General features: G+C 35.9%; 1 protein-coding gene across 1 annotated transcript in view; it reads right to left on the bottom strand.

The window, feature by feature from the left end:
- Positions 1-25,239, bottom strand: part of ADAMTS6 (ADAM metallopeptidase with thrombospondin type 1 motif 6) — a 270,671-nt gene that overhangs the window by 147,980 nt on the left and 97,452 nt on the right. The window contains exons 8-9 of the mRNA XM_060007024.1: positions 14,732-14,775; positions 10,555-10,660 (exon numbers count right to left, since the gene is read on the bottom strand). Coding sequence (XP_059863007.1) covers positions 10,555-10,660; positions 14,732-14,775 — 150 coding nt within the window. The remainder of the gene's footprint in view (positions 1-10,554; positions 10,661-14,731; positions 14,776-25,239) is intronic.

Raw genomic sequence — 25,239 nt, 5'->3', positions numbered from 1 at the left:
GAATAGTTTCACTTTGACTGCATTGTTCCTCTCCCAGGGCAGATATCACTGCACCAAGTGTATCTCCCTGGGCCTACAGTTATGTCAGTGGAAAAAGGAGATCTCAAGGTGGCCATCCAGTTTCCCCAGCATTCCAGGACACATACCAGGAGAACCACTTAAATACTGCCTCATGGGGATCACTTTGGGAATCAGATAAAGATGGGAAAAGGGAGCATGAGGCTCACAGCAATGAACACTTTGCATTCTTGCTAATGGTGGCACCTGAGCAGAGATCCCAGTGGCTGTGCTCATCTGCAGAGTTGAACTGGTGCCCATTTCTGGCTGGGCAACTTGCTTGGCAGTTTTTCCAGGTTTGCATCCCTTGCTATTGACCTCTCTCAGCCATGGACCCATTCTAGAGCCCCACACAGGAAAACAAGTCATTAGTACTGCCCAATTGCTGACCAGAGCCTCCATCCCTACTCAACCAGGAAGCCTGGCCAGCGATGCCAGGTAGCTATGCAGCACATCTGACATTCAGCCATGACAAAGAAGCATATCAGTAGCTCAACACAACTGTTTCAAAAGGCTGGAAGAGGAGATAGTTTCCTCAAACGCATAGACACCAGTGCAGATACAAAGATCACAGAGAAATCAGGTAAACTTTCAGGATCAAAGGAGACTAATAAGCTCCAGTGACTAACCCCAAAGAAATACAGATCTATGAACTATCTGAAAAAGAATCAGAATAACTCTCTTAAAGAAATTCAGTGAACTGTAAGAAAACACAGATAGATAACTCTAAAAAAGAGACCATTAAAACACACACACACACACACACACACACACACACACAGAGAGAAATGCTGTAGCTGAAGAATACAATGACTGAAGAATTTAGTAGAGAGCTTCAACAATGGACTTGATAAACAAAAGAAAAAATCAGTGAACTGGAAGAAAAGTCAATTGAAGTTATCCCATCAGAGAAGCAAACAAAAAAGAATGAAAAACAGGGAAGACAGCCTATGTGAATTATGCAATATCATTAAAAGAAACTATCTATGCATTATTAGAGAAAGAGAAGGGAGAAGAATGGGGCAGAAAGCTTATTTATAGAAAGCAGCAAGGGAAAAAAATTACTCACATACAAAGGAACACCCCCATACTCTATCAGCAGACTTCTCAGCATAAACCTTGCAACCAGGAGAGAATGAGCTATATTTAAAGTGTTAGAAAGAAAAAAACTGTCAACCAAGAACACTTAACAAAGGACAACTGGCAAATTTGTCCTTTAGAAATGAAGGAGAGATAAAGACTTTCTCAGATCAAAAAAGCTGAGGGAGTTCATCACCACTACACCTGCCTTACAAGAAATGCTGAAAGAAGTTCTTCAAGTTGAAATGAAAGGATGCTAATAAGTAATACAAAAACACAAGAACATATAAAACATACTGGTAAAGGCAAGTATACTGTCAAATTCAAAATATTCCAATATTGTAATACGGTAATGTGTTAATCACTTAACTCTAGCATAAAGGTTAAAGAACACATAAAATATAATTATAAAAATCTATAGCTACAATAATTCGTTAATCAATCACAATATAAAAGATGTAAATTGTGATGTCTAAAATATAAAATATGGGGAGGAATAAAAAGGTAGAATTTTTTATGCACTCAAAGTTAAGCTGTCATCAGCTTACAATAAAATGTTATATCTATGTTTTATGTAAGGCCTGTGGTTACCACAAAGCAAAAACCTACAGGAGATACACAAAGATAAAGAGAAGGGAATCAAAGCATACCACCAAAGAAAATCATCATTCACAAAGGAAGACAGCAAGAAAGGAAAAAGGAAACAAAAGAATTACAAAACAGCCAAAAAAACAATTAATAAGATGGCATTATTAAGTCCTTACCTATCAATAATTACTTCAAATGTAAATGGCATAATTTCTCCAATCAAAAGACACAGAGTGGCTAAATGCATAAAAAAAATAAAAAGACAACCATCTGCTGCCTACAAGAGATTTAACTCAGCCTTAAAGGAAACAAATAGGCTCAAAATGAAAGGGTGGAAAAAGATATTCGATGCAAATGCAAACCAAAATAGAACAGGAGTAGCTACACTTATAACAGGCAAAATAGACTTTAACCCAAAAACTAATATAAGACGAAGTAGGTCAAATATTATAATAAAGGGGTCAATTCAACAAGAGAATATAACAATTGTAAAGATTTTATGCACCTAACATAACAAGTACCTAAATATATAAAGCAAATTTGAAAAAGAAATTAATAAAATAATAATTGATGGGGATTACAATATCCTCACTTTCAATAATGGATAGATCACTCAAAAAAATCAAGAAACATTGGACTTGAATCACACTTTAGTTCAAATGGTCTTAAAAGACACATACAGATCATTCTATCCAACAGTAACAGAATACGCATTCTTCTCAAGGTTACACAGAACATTCTCCAGAATAGATCACATAATAGGTCACAATACAAGTCTTAACAAATTTAAGAAGATTGAGATAATTTCCAGTCTCTTTTCTGACCACAATAGCATAGAACTAAAGTCAACAACATGATAAAGCAAGAAAATTCTCAAATACATAGAAATTACACAACATACTGCTGGTTAAAGAAGAAACCAAAAGAATAATCAAAACTATCTTGAGACTAATGTAAATGGAAACACAATATACCAAAACCTAAGGGATGCTGCAAAAGCAATTTTAAGAGGGGATTTTATAGCAATAAATGCCTACATTAAAAAATTCAAATAAATAGGCATCTAAATAAGAAAGGAAGAAGTAAAATTGTCCCTCTTTGCAGACGTTATGATCTTGTATACAGAAAAACCTAAAGATGCCACATAAAAATTTTTAGAATAAATGAATTCAATAAAGTACAGGACACAAAATCAAAATGCAAAAATCAGTTGTGTTTCTGTATACTAACAATGAATAACCTGAAAAAAAAAAAAAGAAAAAACAAAGAAAACAATCTCATTTAGAATAGCATAAAAAATATTAAGGAATAAATTTAGCCAAGGACAGGAAAGATCTCTACACTGAAAGCTATAAGACATTTATAAAAGACAGAAATAAGTGAAAAGATAGTCCATGTAAATGGACAGGGTGAGTTAACACTGTTAAAATGTTCATACTACCTAAACCATCTAGTATAGATTGAATGCAATTCATATCAAAATTTCAATGACATTTTTTATAGAAACAGAAGAACAATCCTAAAATTTGTATGGAACTACAAAACACACCAAACAGCCTAAGCAATCTTGAGAAAGAACAAAGCTGGAATTATGACTATTGCTGATTTCAAACTATACTACAAAGCTACAGTAATCAAAACAGTATGGTACTCGCATAAAAACAGACACATATACCCAATAGAACAGAATGGGGAGTCCATAAAAAAAAAACCCATACATATATTGTCAACTAATATTTGAAAAGGGAGCCAAGCATAGTCAATGAGAAAAGGATAGTCTCTTCAATAAATGATGTTGTGAAAACTGGGCATTACCATGCAAAAAAAAAGGAAAGAAATTGGACCCCTATCTTACACAACTCACAAGAATTAACTTAAAATAGATTAAAGACTTAAATGTAAACCCAGAAACTATAAAACTTCTAGAAGAAAACATAGGGGAAAAGCTCCTTGACAGTGTTTTGGCAATGAGTTCTTGGATATGAAATCAAAAGCATAAGCAACAAAAGCAAGAATAAACAAAGTTGGACTACATCAAACTAAAAAGCTTCTACACAGCAAAAGGAGCAATCAACAAAATGAAAAGGCAACCTATGGAATGGAAGAAAATATTTGCAAACCACACAACTGATAAGGAGTTAAAATCCAAAATATAAAGGAACTCATACAACTCAATAGCCAAAACAAACAAACAACATTTTAAAACAACGTTTTAAAATGGGCAAAGGACCTGAGTAGACATTATTCTAAAGAAGACATATAGATGACCAACAAGTACTTGAAAAGGTGCTCACATCACTAATCATCTGGTAAATGAAAATCAAAACCACAATGAGATATAATCTTATACCTGTTAGAATGGCTAATAAGAGACTTCAAGTGCTGGTAAGGATGTGGAGAAAAGGGAACTATTGTGCACTGTTGGTGGGAATATAAATTGGTACAGTCACTATGGAAAATAGTATAAAGGTTTCTCAAAAAAATTAAAAATAGAACTACCATATGATCCAGCAATCCCACTTCTGCTTATATAGCCAAAGGAAATAAAATTTCTATTTCAAATAGATATCTACACCCCCATGTTCACTGAAGCATTACTCACAATAGCCAAGAAATGAAAACATCCTAAGTACATACCAGTGGATGAATGGCTAAAGGAAATGTGATACACATACACCCCCACACATAGTGGAATATTATTCAATCATAAAAAAGAAGGAAATTCTGCCATTTCCTTCTGTACAGCAAAAGAAACAATCAACAAAATGAAAAGGCAAACTATGGAATGGAAGAAAATATTTGCAACATGGATGAACCTTGGGGGCATTATGATAAGTGAAATAGGTCAGATAAAGACAAATATTGTATGATCTCACTTATATTTGGAATCTAAGAGCTGAACTCATAGAGAGTAGATTGGTGGTTGTCAGGGGATTGGGGTCTGGAGGAAATGGGAAGATGCCGTTCAAAGTGTACAAACTTCCAGTTATAAGATGAAAAAGTTCTAGGGGGGGCTCAGTAAAGCATGGTGACTATAGTTAATAATACTGTACTGTATACTTGAAAGCTGCTCAGAGAATGAATCTTAAATGTTCTCACCACACACACAAAAATAGGTAATTATATGATGTGTTGGATCTATTAACTAACCTTATCATGGTAATCATTTCGCAATATATACGTGTATCAAATCATCACGTTGTACCTCTTAAACTTATACAATGTTATATGTCAATTATATCTCAATAAAGCTGGAAAAAAAGGAGAAAACACAAATTACAAATATCATGAATGAATGATGGAACATCATTATTTATATTATAGACATAATAATATCAAGGATAAAATAATATCAACCTTATGTATACAAACTCTTCCAGAAAATAGAACACTTCCTAATTCAATTTATAAGACTAACTTTATTCTGATACCAAAACTAGTCAAAGACATTAAAAGAAAACTACAAACCAACAAATTTATTTTTAACAAATTGGGCTGAAATAACTGGATCTTCATATGAGGAAAAAAGGGAACTTCCACCCTTACCTCACACCATACAAAAAAAGTTAACTCAAAATGAACTACAGATCTTAATATAAAAGCTAAAAGTATAAAATTTAGACAAAAATATAGAAGAAAATTTTCACAATCTTGAAGTAGGCAAAGATTTCTTAGGACACAAAAACACAAACCATAAAGGAAAAATTATAAATTAGACTTCATCAAAATTTTAAAACTCTGCTTTTCAGAAGACCTCATTAAAAAATGAATGGCAAGCAAAAGACTTGGAGAAAATATTCACATTATGTATACATGATAAAGACTTTTATCCAGAATATATTGAGAACTCTTACAGCTCAATAAGAATGAAACACCTCAGTTTTTTTTTTAAATGGGAAAAGGAATAGACATTTAAGAAGATAATGAATAACAAGCACAAGAAAAGATGTTCATCATCACTAACATCATTATTTATCAGAAAATAATCAACTAATTAAAGACACAATGAGATACCACTAAAATGCATAATAATGGCTAAATCAAAAAGATTTATAATAATAAATGTTGGCAAGGATCTGCAGTAACTGGAACTCTCATAGATTGCTAGTGGGACTGCAAAATGGTATACAGCCACTTTGAATTAGAGTTTTCTTGTTTATTATAACGTGAAACTAACATATACCATACTACCAGCTGCACTACCCAAGGGAAATAAAAGCATATGTCCAGACAAATTCTTGTACATGGTTGTTCATACCAGATCTATTTATAATAGCTCCAAACTAGAAACAATCTAAAATGTGATGTGTGCTATTATGATATGGAATACTCTTCAGGGAAAAAAAGAACTATTGATACACACAACAACAACATGACTGAACCTCAAAACCATTGTGCTGAGGGAAGGAAGCTAGACACAAAAGAATACCCACTATATGAGTCCACTTGAATGAAACTATAGAAAAGATGAGTTTAATCTATAAAGATAAAAAGTAGATCTGTGGTTGTCTGGGGCCAAGGAAAGGGGGAGGAGTGTGGAGACTGACTGTAAAAGGGAACAAAGGGAATTTTTTAGGCAATGTAAATGTTGGTAGCTTGACTGTGGTGGTGGGTACATGGTTATACACATTTGTCAAAATTTCTCATACTGTACAAAAAATGGACGCATATTTATTGTATATAAATTATAACTAAATGTTTTAAAACTTACTCATGGGAAAGCAAACACTTCCAGAAAATAGAACACTTGACTCATTTTATGACTAACACTATTTCAATACCAAAACTAGACAAAGGCATTAAAGTGTCAACTACCTTGGTGTATGTTTATTATTAGCCTTCTGTCAAGAAAACACAGCACTTGTACACACTGCTATTTTTTTTTTTTTTTTTTTTTGCGGTACACAGGCCTCTCACTGTTGTGGCCTCTCCCGTTGTGGAGCACAGGCTCCGGATGCGCAGGCTCAGCAGTCATGGCTCACGGGCCCAGCTGCTCCGCGGCATCTGGGATCATCCCGGACCGGGGCACGAACCCGTGTCCCCTGCATTGGCAGGCGGACTCTCAACCACTGCGCCACCAGGGAAGCCCCACACTGCTATTTTTAAAATGGATAACCAACAAGGACCTACTATATAGCACAGGGAACTATGCTGAATATTGTATAACAACCTAAATGGGAAAAGAATTTGAAAAAGAATAGCTATATGTATATGTATAACTGAATCACTTTGCTGTACACCTGAAACTATCACAACATTGTTAATCAACTATACTCCAATACAAAAAAAATTTTTTTTAAGTCTCCATATATTGTACACCCACAAAAAAAAAAGAAAAGAAAAAAAAAGAAAACAGCACTGATCAAGCATTTAAAGATACTTAGGTATTTGCAGCAGGAGAGGGGAAGTTTGGATAAAGAAAACAGTAATAATAGCTTCCTAACACAGTAACCTAATTTACAATTTTATCCTGAAGTCTTGCCACATTTCTCCTTCTTTAAAAACTTCATCTCCTAACCAATCTTCTATAAAAAGTATATCTCGGGCTTCCCTGGTGGCACAGTGGTTGAGAGTCCGCCTGCCGATGCAGGGGACACGGGTTTGTGCCCCGGTCTGGGAAGATCCCACATGCCGCGGAGCGGCTGGGCCCCTGAGCCATGGCCGCTGAGCCTGCGCGTCTGGAGCCTGTGCTCCGCAACAGGAGAGGCCACAGCAGTGAGAGGCCCACGTACCACCAAAAAAAAAAAAAAAAAAGTATATCTCTACTGGTAAGACCAAACATTGAAAATGATTTTTAAAAGCAAGACTGATAAACCCCTGCAGCTTTCAATACAACTTTTGACAATCCTTTCAAAATTAGAGTAACAGTTCACTCAATCACTATTAATTAATAAATGAGTTAAGTCAAATCTAAAAGTTTTATTGTTCACTTATTGTGAAAAAAAAGTCAGACATATATAATAGTAGAGGGAGCACCATAATGAACTCCCATCCACATGTCATCAACATTATAAAATTCAAAATGTTACTATTCTTGCTTTAACTTTCTTTTTTTCTCCTTTCTTTAACAAGCAAATCTCAGATGTCCTGCCACTTCAGTCACATATACTTCAATATGCATCTCTAAAAAAATATGGATTTTTAAAAAAAGATTTCTTTTTAAGATTACTTATTTTTGTACAACATGAATATATTAGCTAGCTTTCTCAATATACTACATACCTGGTTGAATTCTTGCCACCTGTCTTCAACATCATAATTTTTTTCAACTTCTGAAAACTATGGCAACTACATTATTAATAAAAAAATCATTCAAAGAATATTCTTTTTTATAAGATTTCATTAAGTGTTGATAGCTTATAGCCTTCATTAAAACTAGACTGTCATTTAAATATAGCATAAAGCTCAGTTTTTCATTTGACAAGGAAACTAATTTCTTGTTTGCATAAGGGAGTGAACAGAAACAAAAAGTGGTCACTAAGGCCTAGCCAAAGAAAAGAAGTTATCCACTGCTGTTTAAAATGGATATAATATCCCTACATAAGTATGCAATGGGTGCAAAACCATATTCTACACAACCTGAAGATTGGTAGAAAGTATTCGCATTCTAGTGACTCAGTAGAGGCACTTTTCATGGTCGAATATTTTTCGACCTAATTCATGGTCGAAATATTTTTCTCACTAATTCATGGTCGAATATTTTTCACTGTAATTAATCTGGAGATATCACCACATCACTTAACATTCATTCTACTAAATGATAAAAATTACAAAAACCTTTGTTTTATACTCTATAGAGTATAGAGCACATTATACTCTATTTGAAAAGTATACCTGATATATTTACCATGACTATTATTTTGTTTCAGGACGAATAGAGAGCACTATATTTTAATGATGACATGAGTTGTACTAGAGTTGACTTGCTAAATTCCTTAAAGCTAAACCCTAAGATCTTAAAAGCAAGTAAAAGGATTTTCATCAATGAATAAGACAGTGTGTTAAACATACCCTACCTAGTTGTCTGAGGACAAAGGGATAGGGGGATAGTGACATAGGAATCAACGTGGAAAGAAAGTTAATTTTTAGGGCTTCAAATAACATTTTTGAATTGAAGCGTTTCTTCTGGCTTTCAATATAAAGCATTTTGTGAATTCCTCCCCCCCCATTTTTAACATTCACATCATCAAAAAAGAATTAGCTACGAAATAAAGTTACAACAAGGCACATAAATCTTAAGAGGTATATTCTACTTCTCTCCTACATTTCTTCTACATAAGGTACAAACCATTCATCTGAGGAAGAATTAAAAGGAATTATCCATAAGGTCAACAAAAAAATCTAGGAAGCCTCACAGTAGCTCAGTTAGAATCTTAATAAAAGATAAAAAGAGAGATAAACCCTCACCTTGCCTATTTAAGTACATATAAGAATGGGACTTATAATGCATACATTGACATTGACTAACTCGTGGCTCCATGAGGTAATACTGCTCTCATACACATATTATTTATCCACTGCATGTTACTTATCCTAACCTTTCAATTTAATTGAATCTAACAGAACCTATTAAATTCAGCCTGGTTGCATAAGATTATGACAGTAATTAATGAGTCAGATTTTTAAGTGAGTTGAAGATAAACTGCCTGGTTAAGAAGGCTTTTCCCTTTTGTTCCCCTGCTGTTTATTGAAATGGAAACTAGAATACCAATATTCTTAGGATTCGACTAAAAGTGTAATACTGACTTTTCCCTGTGTCTGAATTAAGTCAGGTTTGAAACTTGTTGGTTACTTGAATTCACACATAAATCAATACCAATTTGGTAAAATTTAAATGGCAATTTTCAAAATAATGCAACAGACTGACCCAATTTTACTCTCCCCTTTGGGAAAAAAAAAAAGCTGAACTACAGATTTATCTCAGGAATGACCTCTGAGGCAAGTCATATAATAAGCATTCATTTTATTTGTTCTTTTTTCCCCCATCCATTTTTTCTACCAAAAAAAGCAGACTATAAAATTTAAATCATATAAACATCAGAAGTTCTTAGAAATAGGCTGCTTGTTTTAGTTTAAAATGTTTGACTATCCTTTTAAAGTTTTCAAACTTCTCTCCCTCCACATAAGCAAGCTTTTACATTTACTATTCCCTGTTATTTGAAATAAAGTAAGCGTTTTATCGCTGTTGGGTGGTGGGTTGGGGGAGGGGGAAGTCATAGGATAGTTTTTGGCACAGATTTATTTAAAACAAATATTAAAAACTCCAGTTCCTCCTGAAAAGTAGTGAGGATGATATCTCACTACTCTTGTAAATATCAGGGTTTTTTTTTTTTTCCACTGACACACAAGTGCACCTGAAAATACAAGTTGCATAGCAGTGATTACACAAACCTAGAAAAGGCATGCTCACAGCTGTTTGAAGAGTGAAAACTCAAAGTACACTTTATGGTAATGGTGTCAATGATGATTTTTAAATATATATGTATTGTCACTTGAGAAAAAGAAAGATCATTAAACAATTCGACTGTGAGAAACTCGGTGTTGAGTGGACCACGGTAAAGCTAAATTGTTTCAAATGTACATAACAAAACTTAAGTGTGGTGCATTCACCACTCTGAGGACACTAGTCATTGAATCAGAAAGATTATTTAACAAGTCTCCAGTTCTTAAGATGATTTATCCCAATACCTTAAATGATAACATTCTCTATTGAAATCAGACAAAAAGGCAGTAAAATATGGTTGAGCACAGGCGTTCCACACAGTAGTTATGAGTTGCTCAAAAGAGTGGAGTTCTAAAATTTATTTTGATTTTCTTAAACTCACTCACTTGTGACCAATCTCATGTGCAATGGTAAAAGCTGAACCCAGGCCAATGTCTTCATTAATGCTGCAGCTCCTTTCAGGCTCACACATTCCAGCCACAGAGGCCAAGCCTGAATAAACAGAAGGAGACACAAAGGGTCAAGCCAAGGTGTTTCAGTCTTAAAAAGCCCATACTTATAAATGCCTGGATTCTTTTTAATAACCTCCATGCACAGAAGGAGCAGTTGGCAAAAGGTTAACTTTCTAGTCATTTGCAAAATCACTGGGGGGAGTTTCACTTTGCCGGCTAGACATTAATATTTTTTGAACTGCAGTCAGTGCTGGAAAATGTCTAGACTAGGGGTTAGATTTATAAATTTTACTTCTGGTAACTTGGGACCACCTAGTAACTTGAGCCAGAAGAGGGAATTCAAGAAAGCATTTCTATTTTAACATTCTTCAGGCTGTAGAAAGCAAAATATATCCACATTATTTTTCTAAAAAGATCTGTTTAAGTTTAGTGGGTTCATAAAAATATACAAGCAACTTTTTAGTTACCAAAAAAAGGGAATCCCAAATGGTTTTTAAAAATGACATTTTTATAAAAACAAAAATGAATGATTCAAAACAGAAAAAGAACTGTTAAAGATGGGAGGTTTTTGCATTTTTTTAATCTTCTGAAATTAGTCCTGCAAGTGATGCAACAATTTCTTTAAGTATTTTAATGGGCGGAAAGTCATCCACACATTCAGCGTGGTTCTCCCCTCTCTCATCCCCCTTAAATGCATTAGTTTTAGTAATAAAGCAAAAACTATGGTGTTAATTCACTGATTCTAGTGAAATGTTATATTACTCAAGGTATTCTTCCCTTGGGAATTTTAGTATATAAAAGTTTTAATATTTATTTCCAAATGAATATCATGCTCTGTGATTAGTTCAAAACTTTAAAATAGTGCTGAGAAAAAAGAATTTTTGTGTGAAAGATATAATGTCATGTGTTATAAGGAAATAGATGCTAAGCCATACTTAACACACATATGTACTAAAGTTATTTAGAAGAAATTGAAGGAAAAGTAGGAAAAATATTTTATATGATAGTAATCTACTATCAACACCCAGGTATTAATAATTACCTCCCACCAAAAGTGATTTCAATCCAATTCAATTAATATTTATCGAATGCAATAAACAATGTTCTACGCTAGGTACAAAGTCCAGTTACACTAATTTGGAACAGTAAAAGCTATTCAATTCATATTCTTACTGACAAGAAAGCTCTAGAAATTGTGTATTTTTGCATGCTCTAATATGAAATATCAACATTAATAACCACATTGGAAAAGAGCTGAGGTTAGTGTTGGATTTGCTGATAGACTGTTTGCTTTTCCTACTGATTTATGTTGCAGGGGGGGCAGGAGCTGGGGAGGAGGTGATTTTTGCCTCACAGAGTTAATAATAGTGATATCTTTGTTCTGCCCTTCCATTCACTTAGAGGTCTTGGGACTTGAAGAAGAGGAAGTAAAGAGGGACTAGTTGAGGCAGGATGACTTAATTTTTTTGGTTAATCAAAAATATTTAATGAATATTACTTCCAAATTCCACTGAGAGAAAAAGAGACAGAGAGAGGGAAAATACAAAAAAGTCTGCAGTACATTATCTGCCTTTAAGCTACTGGGTTCAACATGGTCCATGATATGGAAAAAACAAAGCCACTCTATTTGAATATTGTTTCTGTTTTGAGCTTTATGAAATTTGGTTTAAAAAATTACTAATATTTATTGTTAAATTAACATTACTTATATTTCCTGAAATCTATTATGCCATTATCCTTTTGTTGTTGTTGTTCTTTGGTATGTGCCATATGGCCCTATTTTTAATTGAGAATGCCAAATGACTCCCCAAGGTGTATTTGTAAGCACAGATTTACTTATGCATCTGATATAAAATTGTTAGCTCTACTAAAAGAACAACCTAAGAAAAAACATATCTGAGAAATAACTAGTTGTTGAAAGTATAAGGTAAATCTTAACTAAAATAAAAGACTAATTTAGATGCTAATGTATTTTTCACAACTTCCCACCATTTCTTCTATTCCTGTAAAACTGAAGCTGTCAGAGTTCTTATGTGTGATTGTGTTAATAGGGGTTTGATGACTATTCGGGTCATTTAGATTTCCTCAGTTTGATGGCCACAGTTTGCACCCTGAAATCTACTTAGCCAGGTTACAATTGGTCACCAGCAGTACTAAGCAAGAAAATATCCAAGAGTCAGCATGAAAACCAATATGAAAGTTACCAGAAAGACCACTCAAAAAGAAAAAACCTGATCAACTGTGCTGATAATATATTTTCCACATATTAAAATCAACACATGTATAAACAACACAATTCATTCAGTTTTCAGTATAAGAAATAGTATAAAAATAAGTTATAATGGTTTATAATTTGAAAAATAATTTATATTAGGATTGAAAATACACTGACATGTATCCAAGTATTAAAATATTGATTCTGGAAATTAATAAACTATCCCAACGTATTAGGCAGTGTTATTATTCATGTCCCAATGAAGACCATATCTCAGTGTAAATAAACTACCTTCAAAAAGCAGAATAGAATATGTATAGATACATACATATGCATATAGCTATACATATATATTTCCTCAAAATAAACACACTAGAGAATACAAGCTAGAGCTTGCACCTTCTTTGAAACTTGGTGAATATTATACCTAAAATTGATTAAGCACTTAGTAACTGCTTATGGAGTATGTACAATACAGGGAATAAGTTAAACAGTATAATTTCTACATTAAACAACACCAGTTCATTTCTATAGTAAACGCCTTTATATTTCCTTAAATGACTTAAAAAATATCCTTGCAGCATAAGGGCAGATATTACTCCTACATCATAGATAAGGAAATTAAGGAACAAAGAGCTAAATAAACTGTAAAAGGTAGTAATGCACTGAAACTGTCAAAGCCAGTTGTTGGTTTTCAGCTCAGGTTCCCTTCCTTTGGATTATTGTTGGTCTTGTTAACCTAAAACACTGTGAAGAAAATCTTTTTGATGTGAGCTCTCTCAGCAAAGAGTTCTTTCTCTGTGTTATGATTTTAACCAGCAAACTTCTCCACCATAATACTTGTCATCGGCAAATTGGGATTTCTCCTTTTGCTGTAAATCCTGAGGGAAATGAGGAAGGAGAAGCCTGGGAAGGCAGGTAAAATCATCAAGAGAAATTTTAATTTTTGAAGAGATGTTTCACACTGACCTCTCCAGGACCTCTACTTTAAATTTGATCATCCCCAAATTCTCATGAGGCGCATAGGAACAGAATTCATAACTATTCCTTTACAGATAAGAAAAGTGAGACTTGTCAGAGAATCTAGAGAATTCACCTTCAGTTGCTTAACTTCTGAGTCTGTAAAAAGCCTCTATGACTCTTAAAAAAACCCACCATATAAAAGCCTCCTGCTTTTACTTAAAATAATTCTAGTTGCTTAACAATTTAGTCTACTTGAAAGCTACCATTTTCCCCCATTTGTATTTGCAGTTAACTTTTAACCACTACAAAGTTATACTCTGCAACAAAATGATTTTTTAATTTCTAAATACTATAGAATTGCTTTAAAAAAAAACAAGTGATATATGGGAAGCACAAGAAAGATAATTCTGTCCTCTCTCTCCACCTCTGGCTGTAATATTTTACAAAATTTGTTTTATTCTGTTCAGGTAATAAAATTTTCCAATAATATCTTTATTTATGAGGATATAATCCTTCCACAAAATTGGACCAAAAGAAGTACTGTTCTTAATGACTCTCCATGAAGTATCCCCTAAGTTTTTTTTCCCTTTCCTTCCTGGACTCAGATTTGAAGTTGTTGGTTGCTTTAATTTGCTCTCAAACTCCTTAGTAGTTTTGGAAAATACATTACAGAGATGGATTATATGAAAATGAGTGGTAACTTTTGATTTATTATTACTGTTTGATGATTTTGAATCACCTCCTAAGCTGTTTTCAATCATCATTCTACTTGTTTCCTAGTAAGTGACATAAACACAAAGGTCAGCTTTACCAGTTTATAGGAATAATTTCAGATGTGGCAGAAAAGAAAATTACCAAATTAATAATAATAAAAAATAAAGCCATTGGACCAAAAAGACAATCTGAACTATCCTCCCTTTATAAAAAACTTACCCAGTGTTCCACAGGGCTTATTTTTATAAGTGCAGATATCATATCTATAGAGGAGAAAAAAGAGAAATGAAATTTGTAATCTGATCAAATTTGTAAAATATTTTTGTATATTCATCACATTTCTTTCATGGAGCTCTGGTTGTCAGACCACAATCAGCGCAATTATGAGCAGCCAGCTGGAGTGTCGGCATTTTCAGCACTCTGGGGGACAAGCCAGCTGCACTATACTCACAGCCTCTGGCTGCAAGCCAATGGGACACCTGCCAGTAAGAAAGAAAGGTTAAAGTGGGTTTTTGTAATTGCAAGTTCCATAAAACCATCTACCATACTGTTTTGAAGCTAGAATAGCTTGTCTGCAGATTGCTACTGCTTCTACAAAAAGCAAATGGGTGGCTTTTTATTCCCAATATCTTTTGGACCTGCTGGAATATTTTTTTATTATAGCCACAGACTATATTTTATACTTCTGAGCTATAAGCAATATTTGGAGTTCCTTTAACACAGGTTCTTGTTTAAAAATAAATTAGGGGACTTCCCTGGTGGCACAGTGGTTAAGAACCCACCTGACAATGCAGGGGACACAGGTTCAAGCCCTGGTCCAGGAAGATCCCACATGCCACGGAGCAACAAAGCCAGTGCGCCACAACTACTGCTCCTGTGCTCTAGAGCCCGTGAGCCACAACTACTGAAGCCCGCACGTCTAGAGCCCGTGCTCCACAACAAGAGAGGCCACTGCAATGAGAAGCCCACACACCGCAACGAAGAGTAGCCCCTGCTCACCGCTACTAGAGAAAGCCTGTGCGCAGCAACGAAGACCCAACGCAGCCCAGAATAAAATATAAATAATTAATTATTAAAAATAAAAATAAACTAGGGCAATACAGCAACGGGAATAAAATTGATATCACACAGTTTTCCTAGTTGTATACCAGCAATTTAGTGTGGTTAAAACACAAATATTTTACAAAGAGCTAAATAATTCGCTCAATAGAAAGCTTTCCTAATGATGGTCAGATACTTATTCTAATGCTGTACTATATTATAACTCAATACAAAAGATGGAATCCATAATGTTGCATATTTTAAAATATATTACATTTAGAATGCTAAACAGTATTGATGTGGACATTTATTTTTAGTATTTTTATAATATCTTTGTAAACTAATCTCTAAAATCAAAAGTATTCAAAGTTCTAAAGTGAGAATAAAGTTAAAAAGACTGAACATTTTTATTTGCCTACAATTTATGCTACAAATGAAAAGAGTTTCAGGAAAAATTTCACCAACTAAATGAAAATCCAGGTGGTAAAAGTTTTTTTTTAAATTGTATATAAATAATGGTTAGTCCATAGTACTAGAGGAAGGCGTTAATACTTAATCCCATTCTTGTTCATCATATCGAAACTTATTTTCAAGAAACAAATATACCAGCATACCACGGGTTATTCTCATTAAAATCCCTAGAGACTCCCTTTGCCTATTTTTGATTTTCAAAATCTTCATCTTGTTCACTTTACATTTGAGAAAAGGGATTTCTTCTCCTCTTGCATACCATTCTCTTCTGACCATTCACATATTCATCCCCTCTCTTCTCTTGTAATTGGAAACCACAGGATTGCAGTATCTGGTACACTCTTGAATATAAGATAGAGAGGGTACTTGGTGTACTTACCAAAACACCAGAAAGTATATTCTGGATGTCACAACCAATTTATCTTGTGATTATATGTGTAATGCCGATGACATTACATGGACAGAACCCATACCAGCAGTCTTCAACAAAATGTAAAAAAAAGCCTTCTCATGGGTAATGCAGATTTAAATGTTTAAACGGAGCCTACTTCCAAATCCTCAATTTCCATATGTACCCGTTCCTAAAATTGATTTGCCTGAGGATGCACCTGCAAGTCACCAGCATTCTGTCCCTCTTTCGACTTTCACAATCATCCTGTTTCTACTTTACAAAAAAGAAAGCATACTTCTCACCCATCCCAAACCTTGCTATGGTGTCTTGTTCCCCACCCACCCCTGTGAGTAAAAGTCTCCAGAGCATAATGCAAAGGGATAATTCAAGAGTGCATTGGGGGAAAACCAAGATGGTGGATGAGTAGGAAGACGTGGAGTTCATCTCTCTCCACAAATGCATTAAGAATACATCCAGAGATGGAACAATTCTCACAGAACACTGGCTGGACACTAGCAGAAGACCTTGGACACTGGAAAGGACAAGAAAGATCCCCACACAACTGGGTAGGATGAAAGAAAGAAGGGAAAAAGAAGAGGAGAGGCAGCGGAACGGGATCTGTACCCCTGGGGGGAGCTAAAGCAGAGGAGAGGTTCCCGCATCCGGGGAAATCCCCTCACTGACGGGGAAATCAGTTGGGACAAAAGGGGAGCATCTGAGGCTGTTGGAGGAGGATGAAACGGCTTGTCTGTGACAGATAGGACAGAGTGAGAACTACACAGCTGGTCCTGTGCGCCCCAGACTGGGACGTGTGTCTGCTGGTGCACACGGGGGGCTGGGGGAGGCGTTAAGAGCTGGAACATGCGGACTGAAGAGCAAACTTGGGGGCAAAGCTGCTGTTGACTGCGAGGACACAGCCTGAGGGGACAGGAGGGAGGAAATCCGCAACCAGGAATGCTTGTGGAGGAAGCCCAGACTGCCATAGAAGCAAGGCGCCACTGTTGACTGATGTGCAGGGGGTGGAGCCGCCATTGCAGCCTCTCTCTTCCCACGCGCCGGCCACCTGTCCCGCCACGCACAAAGAAAAGCCCCCAACAGGGCTGGCCTTCTCATGCCTGCCACCAGGCGCTACAAAAGGCCCCCACCAGAGCTGACCTTCTCGCGCCAGCCGCCAGGCACTAGGAAACGCTCCCACTAGGGCCAGATCTCTTGTGCTTGTGGCCACCGGCTTTCCCGTGCACCTGTCGCCACCGGGGCCCCCGTGACCCAGGAATTCGTGCCACCTCTGAGCCCTGTCCTCACCGGGGCAGACCCGAATGCTCCAGGGCAGCCTTTGGAGCAGACTTCTGTGGGTAGCCCACATACAGAGGTGGGACTAAAACCACAGCTGAGCCCCAGGGGTGGAGCAACTAAGGAAGAGGAACAAATGAAGCACCGGACAAAGGATCATCAGTCTCCAAAATATACAGACAGCTCATGCAGCTCAATATCAAAAAAACAAACGACCCAGTCAAAAAATGGGCAGAAGACCTAAATAGACATTTCTCCAAGGAAGACATACAGATGGCCAAGAGGCACATAAAAAGATGCTCAACATCACTAATTATTAGAGAAATGTAAATCAAAACTACGATAGATATCACCTCACACCAGTGAGAATGGCCATCATCACAAAAACCACAAACAATAAATGCTGGAGAGGGTGTGGAGAAAAGGGAACCCTCTTGCACTGTTGGTGGGAATGTAAATTGATACAGCCACTATGGAGAACAGTATGGAGGTTCCACAAAAAACTAAAAATAGAACTACCATATGACCCAGCAATCCCACTACTGGGCATAGACCCAGAGAAAACCATAGTTCAAAAAGACACATGCACCCCAATGTTCACTGCAGCACTATTTACAATAGCCAGGACATGGAAGCAACCTAAGTGTCCATTGACAGATGACTGGATAAAGAAGATGTGGCATATATATACAATGGAATATTACTCAGCCATAAAAAGGAACAAATTGGGTCATTTGTAGAGACATGGATGGACCTAGAGACTGTCATACAGAATAAAGTAAGTCAGAAAGAGAAAAACAAACATTGTATATTAATGCATATATGGGGAATCTGAAAACATTGGTATAGACCATCTTATTTACAAAGCAGAAATACAGACACAGACGTAGAGAACAAACGTATGGATGCCAAGGGGGAAAGAGGGGTGTGTGATGAATTGGGAGACATATATATACTATTGATACTATGTATAAAATAGATAACTAATGAGAACCTACTGTATAGCACAGGGAACTCTACTCAATGCTCTGTGGTGACCTAAATGGGAAGGAAATCCAAAAAAGAGGGGATACCTGTATACGTATAGCTGATTCACTTTGCTGTACGATAGAAACTAACACAACATTGTAAAGCAACTATACTCCAATAAAAATTAAAAAAAAAAAAGAATGCATTGATCCTGGAGGATAATCCTTTATGAGCAAAGCAAGAAAAATTGAAGGGGATGACACTTGTTTCATCCTGGGAAGACCTGGGGTCTGTCAGTATGATTGTTTATAAAGCAATCTATATACCTATCTCATATTTAGAATTCAGAAGTGAGACGGTTGTCATGGAGTGTATTAACAGGCTGATTTGACCTAAAAAATGAGGTCAGGCTTGTTATTGACTGATAGTAAGTCTGACTTAGCTAAGTAGTTTGGCAACAAGGAATGATTTAGCCAGTCAGATTTCATGCAGACATTTTTCATGATTGAATGAAATAGGCAGCTCCAACGTTTTGACAAAATTTATTTAAAGCATATACCCAATATATAATATGTTTTTAGCTATAGTCTCTGTAGCTACTTAAACGTGATAAAAAGTATTTTATTTTACTTATTTTTTTCTTTTCAACTCACTGCTTTTATTTATTTATTCATTAATATCTTTATTGGAGTATAATTGTTTTACAATGTTGTGTTAGTTCCTGCTGTGCAACAAAGTGAATCAGCTATATGTATACATATATCCCCATATCCCCTCCCTCTTGAGCCTCCCTCCCATCCTCCCTATCCCACCCCTCTAGGTCATCACAAAGTGTCAAGCTGATCTCCCTGTGCTATGCAGCAGCTTCCCACTAGCCACACATATTACATTTGGTAGTGTATGTATGTCAATGCTACTCTCTCACTTTGTCCCAGCTTCCCCTCCCCATCCCCCCACCCCATGACCTCAAGTCCGTTCTCTATGCCTGCATCTTTATTCCTGCCCTGCCACTAGTTTCATCAGTACCATTGATAAAAAGTATTTTAGATATCAGCTTTAATATACACAAAGTGGTACATCATTTTAAAAAATTATTTTAGGAGGCAAATTAAGCAAAAAATTTGAAAAGCACAGATAAATACAACTTATATTTCCACCTCAAAGCAGTCCTTTCTCATCTCCTTTCCTTGTTCTCATTTTGCCTACACCCTTTATATTATACTCATGATGAATATTATTTCATTCTGTCACGACTGCAAAATACCTACACAAAGGCTAAAGCCACCAACAAATAATACAAGCTAAAGCATCTTAGACTAGGATAATTCTATTTGCATTTTCTTCAGCTTTCTCCAATCCTCTAATATACCTATAGAGTTCTCCATAAGCCATTCTATAGGGAAAAGACAGGATTTCCTAGTGCCTTCTTCATTCAATTCACACTGTATCCTTCTCTATTCTATACTCACAGAGAGCAGTTATGATCTATGCTTCACCTTTAATACCAAGTACTAAAGAGCAACATTTTTACATTCATTCTTTCTTATACAGATGTACTGAGCATTTATCACATGCCCAGGTATAGTGCCATATACTAGAACCTAAAGATGAATCAGTAAGTTGTAGTCTATTTGGGAAAAGACACATAAGCAGATAAGTTACAAAATAATGTGAAAACATGATTAAATAAAATAAATGTAAAAAAAGTTAAACTTAACACAACAGAGCCAATACTTATTAGCTATTATAATTATTATCACAGTCAAGTTATATACAAAATACTATGGAAATACAGATGAAGGAATGATTCTACAATAGAAAACTAGGAAACAGATTCATATATAACATAACATCTGAAACAGATTTTAAAGGCGTAGCCAGATAAAATAAAAAAGGAAAGGGTATGGCATATATGGGGAACTATGAAAAGTTCAGAGAGGCTGAAACATTGAACATATAGGGTAAAATAGCAGAATACAAACTTGGAGAGTTGGTGTGGGAAGGAGGGCTATTAACTACCTTGAATGCCAAACCAGATTTGTTTTTTCCTACAGGCAAAAGAAACTTAGAAAATAAGTTTGCATAGTAGGAAAGGTTTTTTTAAAGTATGTTTATATGAATGTGCATACAGATTAAGTCTGTACACAGATAAATGTCTGGGAGCTTAACGGTGGGTAGGTGAGAAGGAGGTGGGACAGTAGGGAGAATATAATGATTTCTACTCTATTATATAAATTTCTATATAGCTAATGTTTAATCAGAAAGCGTTTCACCTATGCTGGCCTCTGATGATCAACACAAGAGATAGTTTATAGCTAGTCTAATTAATGTTTAATAAATGTTGAAAATGTGTTTTTCATTGAAGAAAAAAATTAATGGTGTTCCAGATCTGTAGGTTTGCCAAAAGATTTCAGAAGCACTCTACTGCTCTTTATGAACACTTACAAGAATTCAGCAAACATTGTAGGCTTACAATACACTTAGGTAAAGCTTCTGAGACTTGTGTGTCCGCTCATTGGTTTGGAAGATCATGGTGCCAGCTGACAACTATAAGGGTAACAGAATTCTGTCCCTAAAATATGTTCACGCACACACTGAGTGCATTTTTTCACGCAAAGTATTGTCAGAGCACCGAAATTACAACTGAAATGTCATCCAACTTATAAAATAAGCAGTATGAACTATTTTGTGCCTCCTTGTTTATTTAATAAATATTTGTATGTTTAATGAAATTTGATCTAAAACTCCCCTTCATTACAATAGATAACAACACTCACTCACCAAACCCTCAGAGTATGCCTGATCATATTCACTTAGGTCAATTTGAAACAATAAAAATTCCTGATTGATGGAAGGAAGAGGTGATACAGTAATAAGAAAAATATTTACATGTAGCTATATCTATCATGATACATACTTCTAAAAGACTACATTGAATTTCCACTTCAACACAGAATTGATTAACACAAATATTTTTCCATTCCTTGATTGTGTGTGCTTGTTCAACATTGTGTTATCTGTACATAACAAAATGTTCAGCGTAAGTGCAAGGTAATCATTTGAGACATTTTTTTAAAATTAAAAATTGCCTTAATTCCATTACTTCCATACTTTTATAAACTTATTCTTTCATATTTTACCTTTTTAAATGTGTTTTTTATGTTATTTCATATTCCAACCATTTTCCCATAAATATTTTTCCTTCTTTTTCATGCATATATTTCTGAATCTTTCCTTTCCTACAAATATTCTCTTTGCCCCATATTGCTACAGATGATAAGAATCTTGGTGAGTTATCTAATTCAAGCTATGCTACGCTTAAACCAGGACTTCTCAAATTAGGCCAAGGATGAACCAGCTTATTTCAGCTTCTATATATATCCCTCAATCTTCTCACATCTAACCTCTAAACATCATTTTTCCACATTATGCCATGATAATCCTCACAAACTTCACACTGCACCCATTTCTTTCTCGTGATTTTCTCATTTTTACCTCGCATCAAATTCACTCTATACTCTATCAACTCTTCTCTGCCATATTATGGTTTTGCCTTATTTTCCTCCAATCCTGAGCCACTTCGGGAAAAACTGCCAAGAAAAAAAGTGCAAGGAATCTTGCTTTAACCCAAAGATATAATCTGTGTGCTTTTAGGATTTACCTTGCTGCCACATAAATTGAAGAAAGAAGAGACAGAGGAAAAGGAGTTTCCCATTACCCACTCTCAGCACCCTTTAAACAAATCGTCTCTACTAAATCTTGACCAACCCAGATGTGGCAGGAGCACCAAAACTTGGGCCTTTGGTCTAAACTACAGGCTAGGCTAAGAAGTACACTGGCATCCTAAGTAGTGAGAGAAAAGCTGAAATGTGATTTAAAAAGGTTCTCTGGATTCTGAAAAACAGCACTTTATCACTGTGGTACTTTTCTCTTTGTTTTCTTTTCATGAAAGAATAATAAAGGGCTCAGTCAAGGTAGGTGAAAAAGAGCTAAGAAACGTGATCATGGGGATTCTATGTAAAGCCAGATACATAAAGGAAATCAGGGTTCCTTTTGGGTGAGTAGATGAATGCATACATTGTCATTTCCTTACCCTAAATTCATATGGTTGAATTTTGAGCAAGATCAAAACCAGAGTTGGCTAAATATGTTCCTATAACATTGGTATACTTTTCTGCTGTGGATACTTTCAGCTATTGAATCTCCTAATCACTTTGGCTAGGCATGGCTATCAGAAGAAACTGACCAAAACACATGATGAAGCTCCATTTTAAGGTCTGCAAAATATAGCACTACCTTACAATGATGAAATACCTAGATGGGTTCTTCAAACCTTTTCCAAAAACTACATTCCATTCTTATGTAAGAGAAATGATCATTGCAAAGAAGCATTCCTTTCAAAGATTTACTTTTGAAAATGGAATGAGTTAAAATCTAAACTTTGAGTCTCATTTGTTTAACACTGAGTCACAGACTAACTTCCAAACAGAATGTCCTATGTACTGTGCTGTCTCATTTTGTTCTCTTAGATGTGGTGGTGAAAGCCAAGTGATAGTGACACAGCACTTTTCAGCTTTCTTTACATGTACTGATACAAAACACGACCTCAGTTCTAAAGACAATTGTAATAAAATAATGAGAAAAATTATTTTAACCCAGTATGTGTGAGAATGTACACTACTTTTTATGATAAATGAAAAAGATTTAAGACCACCTGCCTTAGTTTGGGCTGCTATAACAGAATGTCATAGACTGGGTGGCTTAAATGACAGATATTTATTTCTCATCGTTTTGGAGGCTGGGAATTCCAACATCAAGGTGGCCAAAGATTCACTGTCCGGTGAGAGCCCACTTCCTAGCTTGTACACAGCTGGCTTTTCCTTGTGTGTGCACATGGCCTTTGATTGGTGCTTGCTCATGAAGAGAGAGAAAGCTCTGGTGTCTTTTCTTCTTCTTATAATGGCACTAATAGCATCATGAGGACTCTACCCTCATGACCTCAACTAAATCTAATTACTTCACAAAGGCCTCACTCCCAAATACCATCACACTGGGGATTAGGACTTCAACATTGGAATTGGGGGGGTGGAGGGGACAAATGTTCACTCCATAACATTTGACTCCTACCCCCCAGATTCACGTACAAATTCACGTCCTTCTCACGTACAAAATACATTCATTCTATCCCAACAGCCTCAAAAGTCTTAATTCATTCCAGTACCAACTCTAAAGTCCAGAGTCTTACCTAAATATCATCTAAATCAGATATGGGTGAGACTCTATGTATAACTCATCCTGAGGCGAAATTCCTTTTCAGTTGTGAACTTTTGAAACCAGAAAAGCTATGTGTTTCCAAATGGAGGATTAGGCATAGAATAAATGTTCCCATCCCAAAAGGGAGAAATCAGAAGGAAGAAAGGGGTGATGGGTCCCAAATAAGTCCAAAACCTAGCAAGACAAATGCCATTAAATCTTAAGGCTTGAGAATAATCCTCTTTGGTATGACGTTCTCCCCTCTAGAACCACTGGGGTGGTGGCATCACCCCATGGCTTTATGAGGTGGCCTCTCCCCTTCAGCTTGGCAGAGGCTGCCCACCTGGCTTCACCCACTCTGCTTCTATGAGGGCCCTCCCATGCAGCTCTGCAGGGCAATGGCCCTGCCCTTTGAAACCAGGGTAGAAGTAGTCTTGCCTCCCAGGCTGCATAGTCTAGGGCTGTGGTGGGAGTAGTAGCCCTGCTGATCTCTGAATTGTCTTTGGGGTCCTTCTTCCCTTTTCTTAAAGGATAATGCATGTTCACAGCCTTCCTTCATTACATCCTATTTTCTCTGTTCCCTTTTGTCCCAGCTGGCAGTGTTTTTCCTGGTATAATCCCATCTCTATTCCTGACTGTTTAGATGGCTGATTAGGTCTGTAGTTCATATCCACACTACTCTCCCTATTAAATGGTCAGTCAGCCACACATTTAGTGTTCTCTTTTGAACACACTTCCTCACTTTTTGCAATTTGGATAGGATGAGGATTTTCCAAATCTTAAAGTGCCAGTTCCTTTTTAGCTTAATAATTCCTTCTTCATTTCTCTCTTCTTGCATTTTGCTATAAGCGGTCAGGAGGAACCAAGGCCCTCTTTCAATGCTTTGCTTAGAAATCTCCTCAGCTAAATATCCAATTTCATCGCTCACAAGTTCTACGTTCCACAAAATACTAGAATACAAACATAATTTGGCCAAGTTTTTTGCCACTTTATGACAAGGTTCAACAAGGTTCACCTTTTCTCCATTGTCCAGTAACCCTCATTTCTGACAGAGATATTGCCAAAATGGTCTATCTGTATTTTTATCAACATTCTGCTCATGATTATTTGTGTATTCTCTAAGATCATGGAAGCTTTTTCTACAACTCTTCTCTTTTCTTTCTGAGCTCTCACCAGAATCGTCCTTAAAAAGTCCTCTCACAGCAATCTTAGGTTCTTCTAGCGGGCATCTCAAAACTTTTTCAGTCTCTACTCACTATCCAGTTTCAAACCTTCCACGCTTCTAAGTATTTGTTACAGGAGTACCCCACTT

This window comes from Delphinus delphis, chromosome 3, assembly GCF_949987515.2.
Source record: "Delphinus delphis chromosome 3, mDelDel1.2, whole genome shotgun sequence".
NCBI lineage: Eukaryota > Metazoa > Chordata > Mammalia > Artiodactyla > Delphinidae > Delphinus > Delphinus delphis.
Note: the sequence above shows the minus strand (reverse complement) of the source record. Positions and strands in the feature narration are given on the sequence as shown.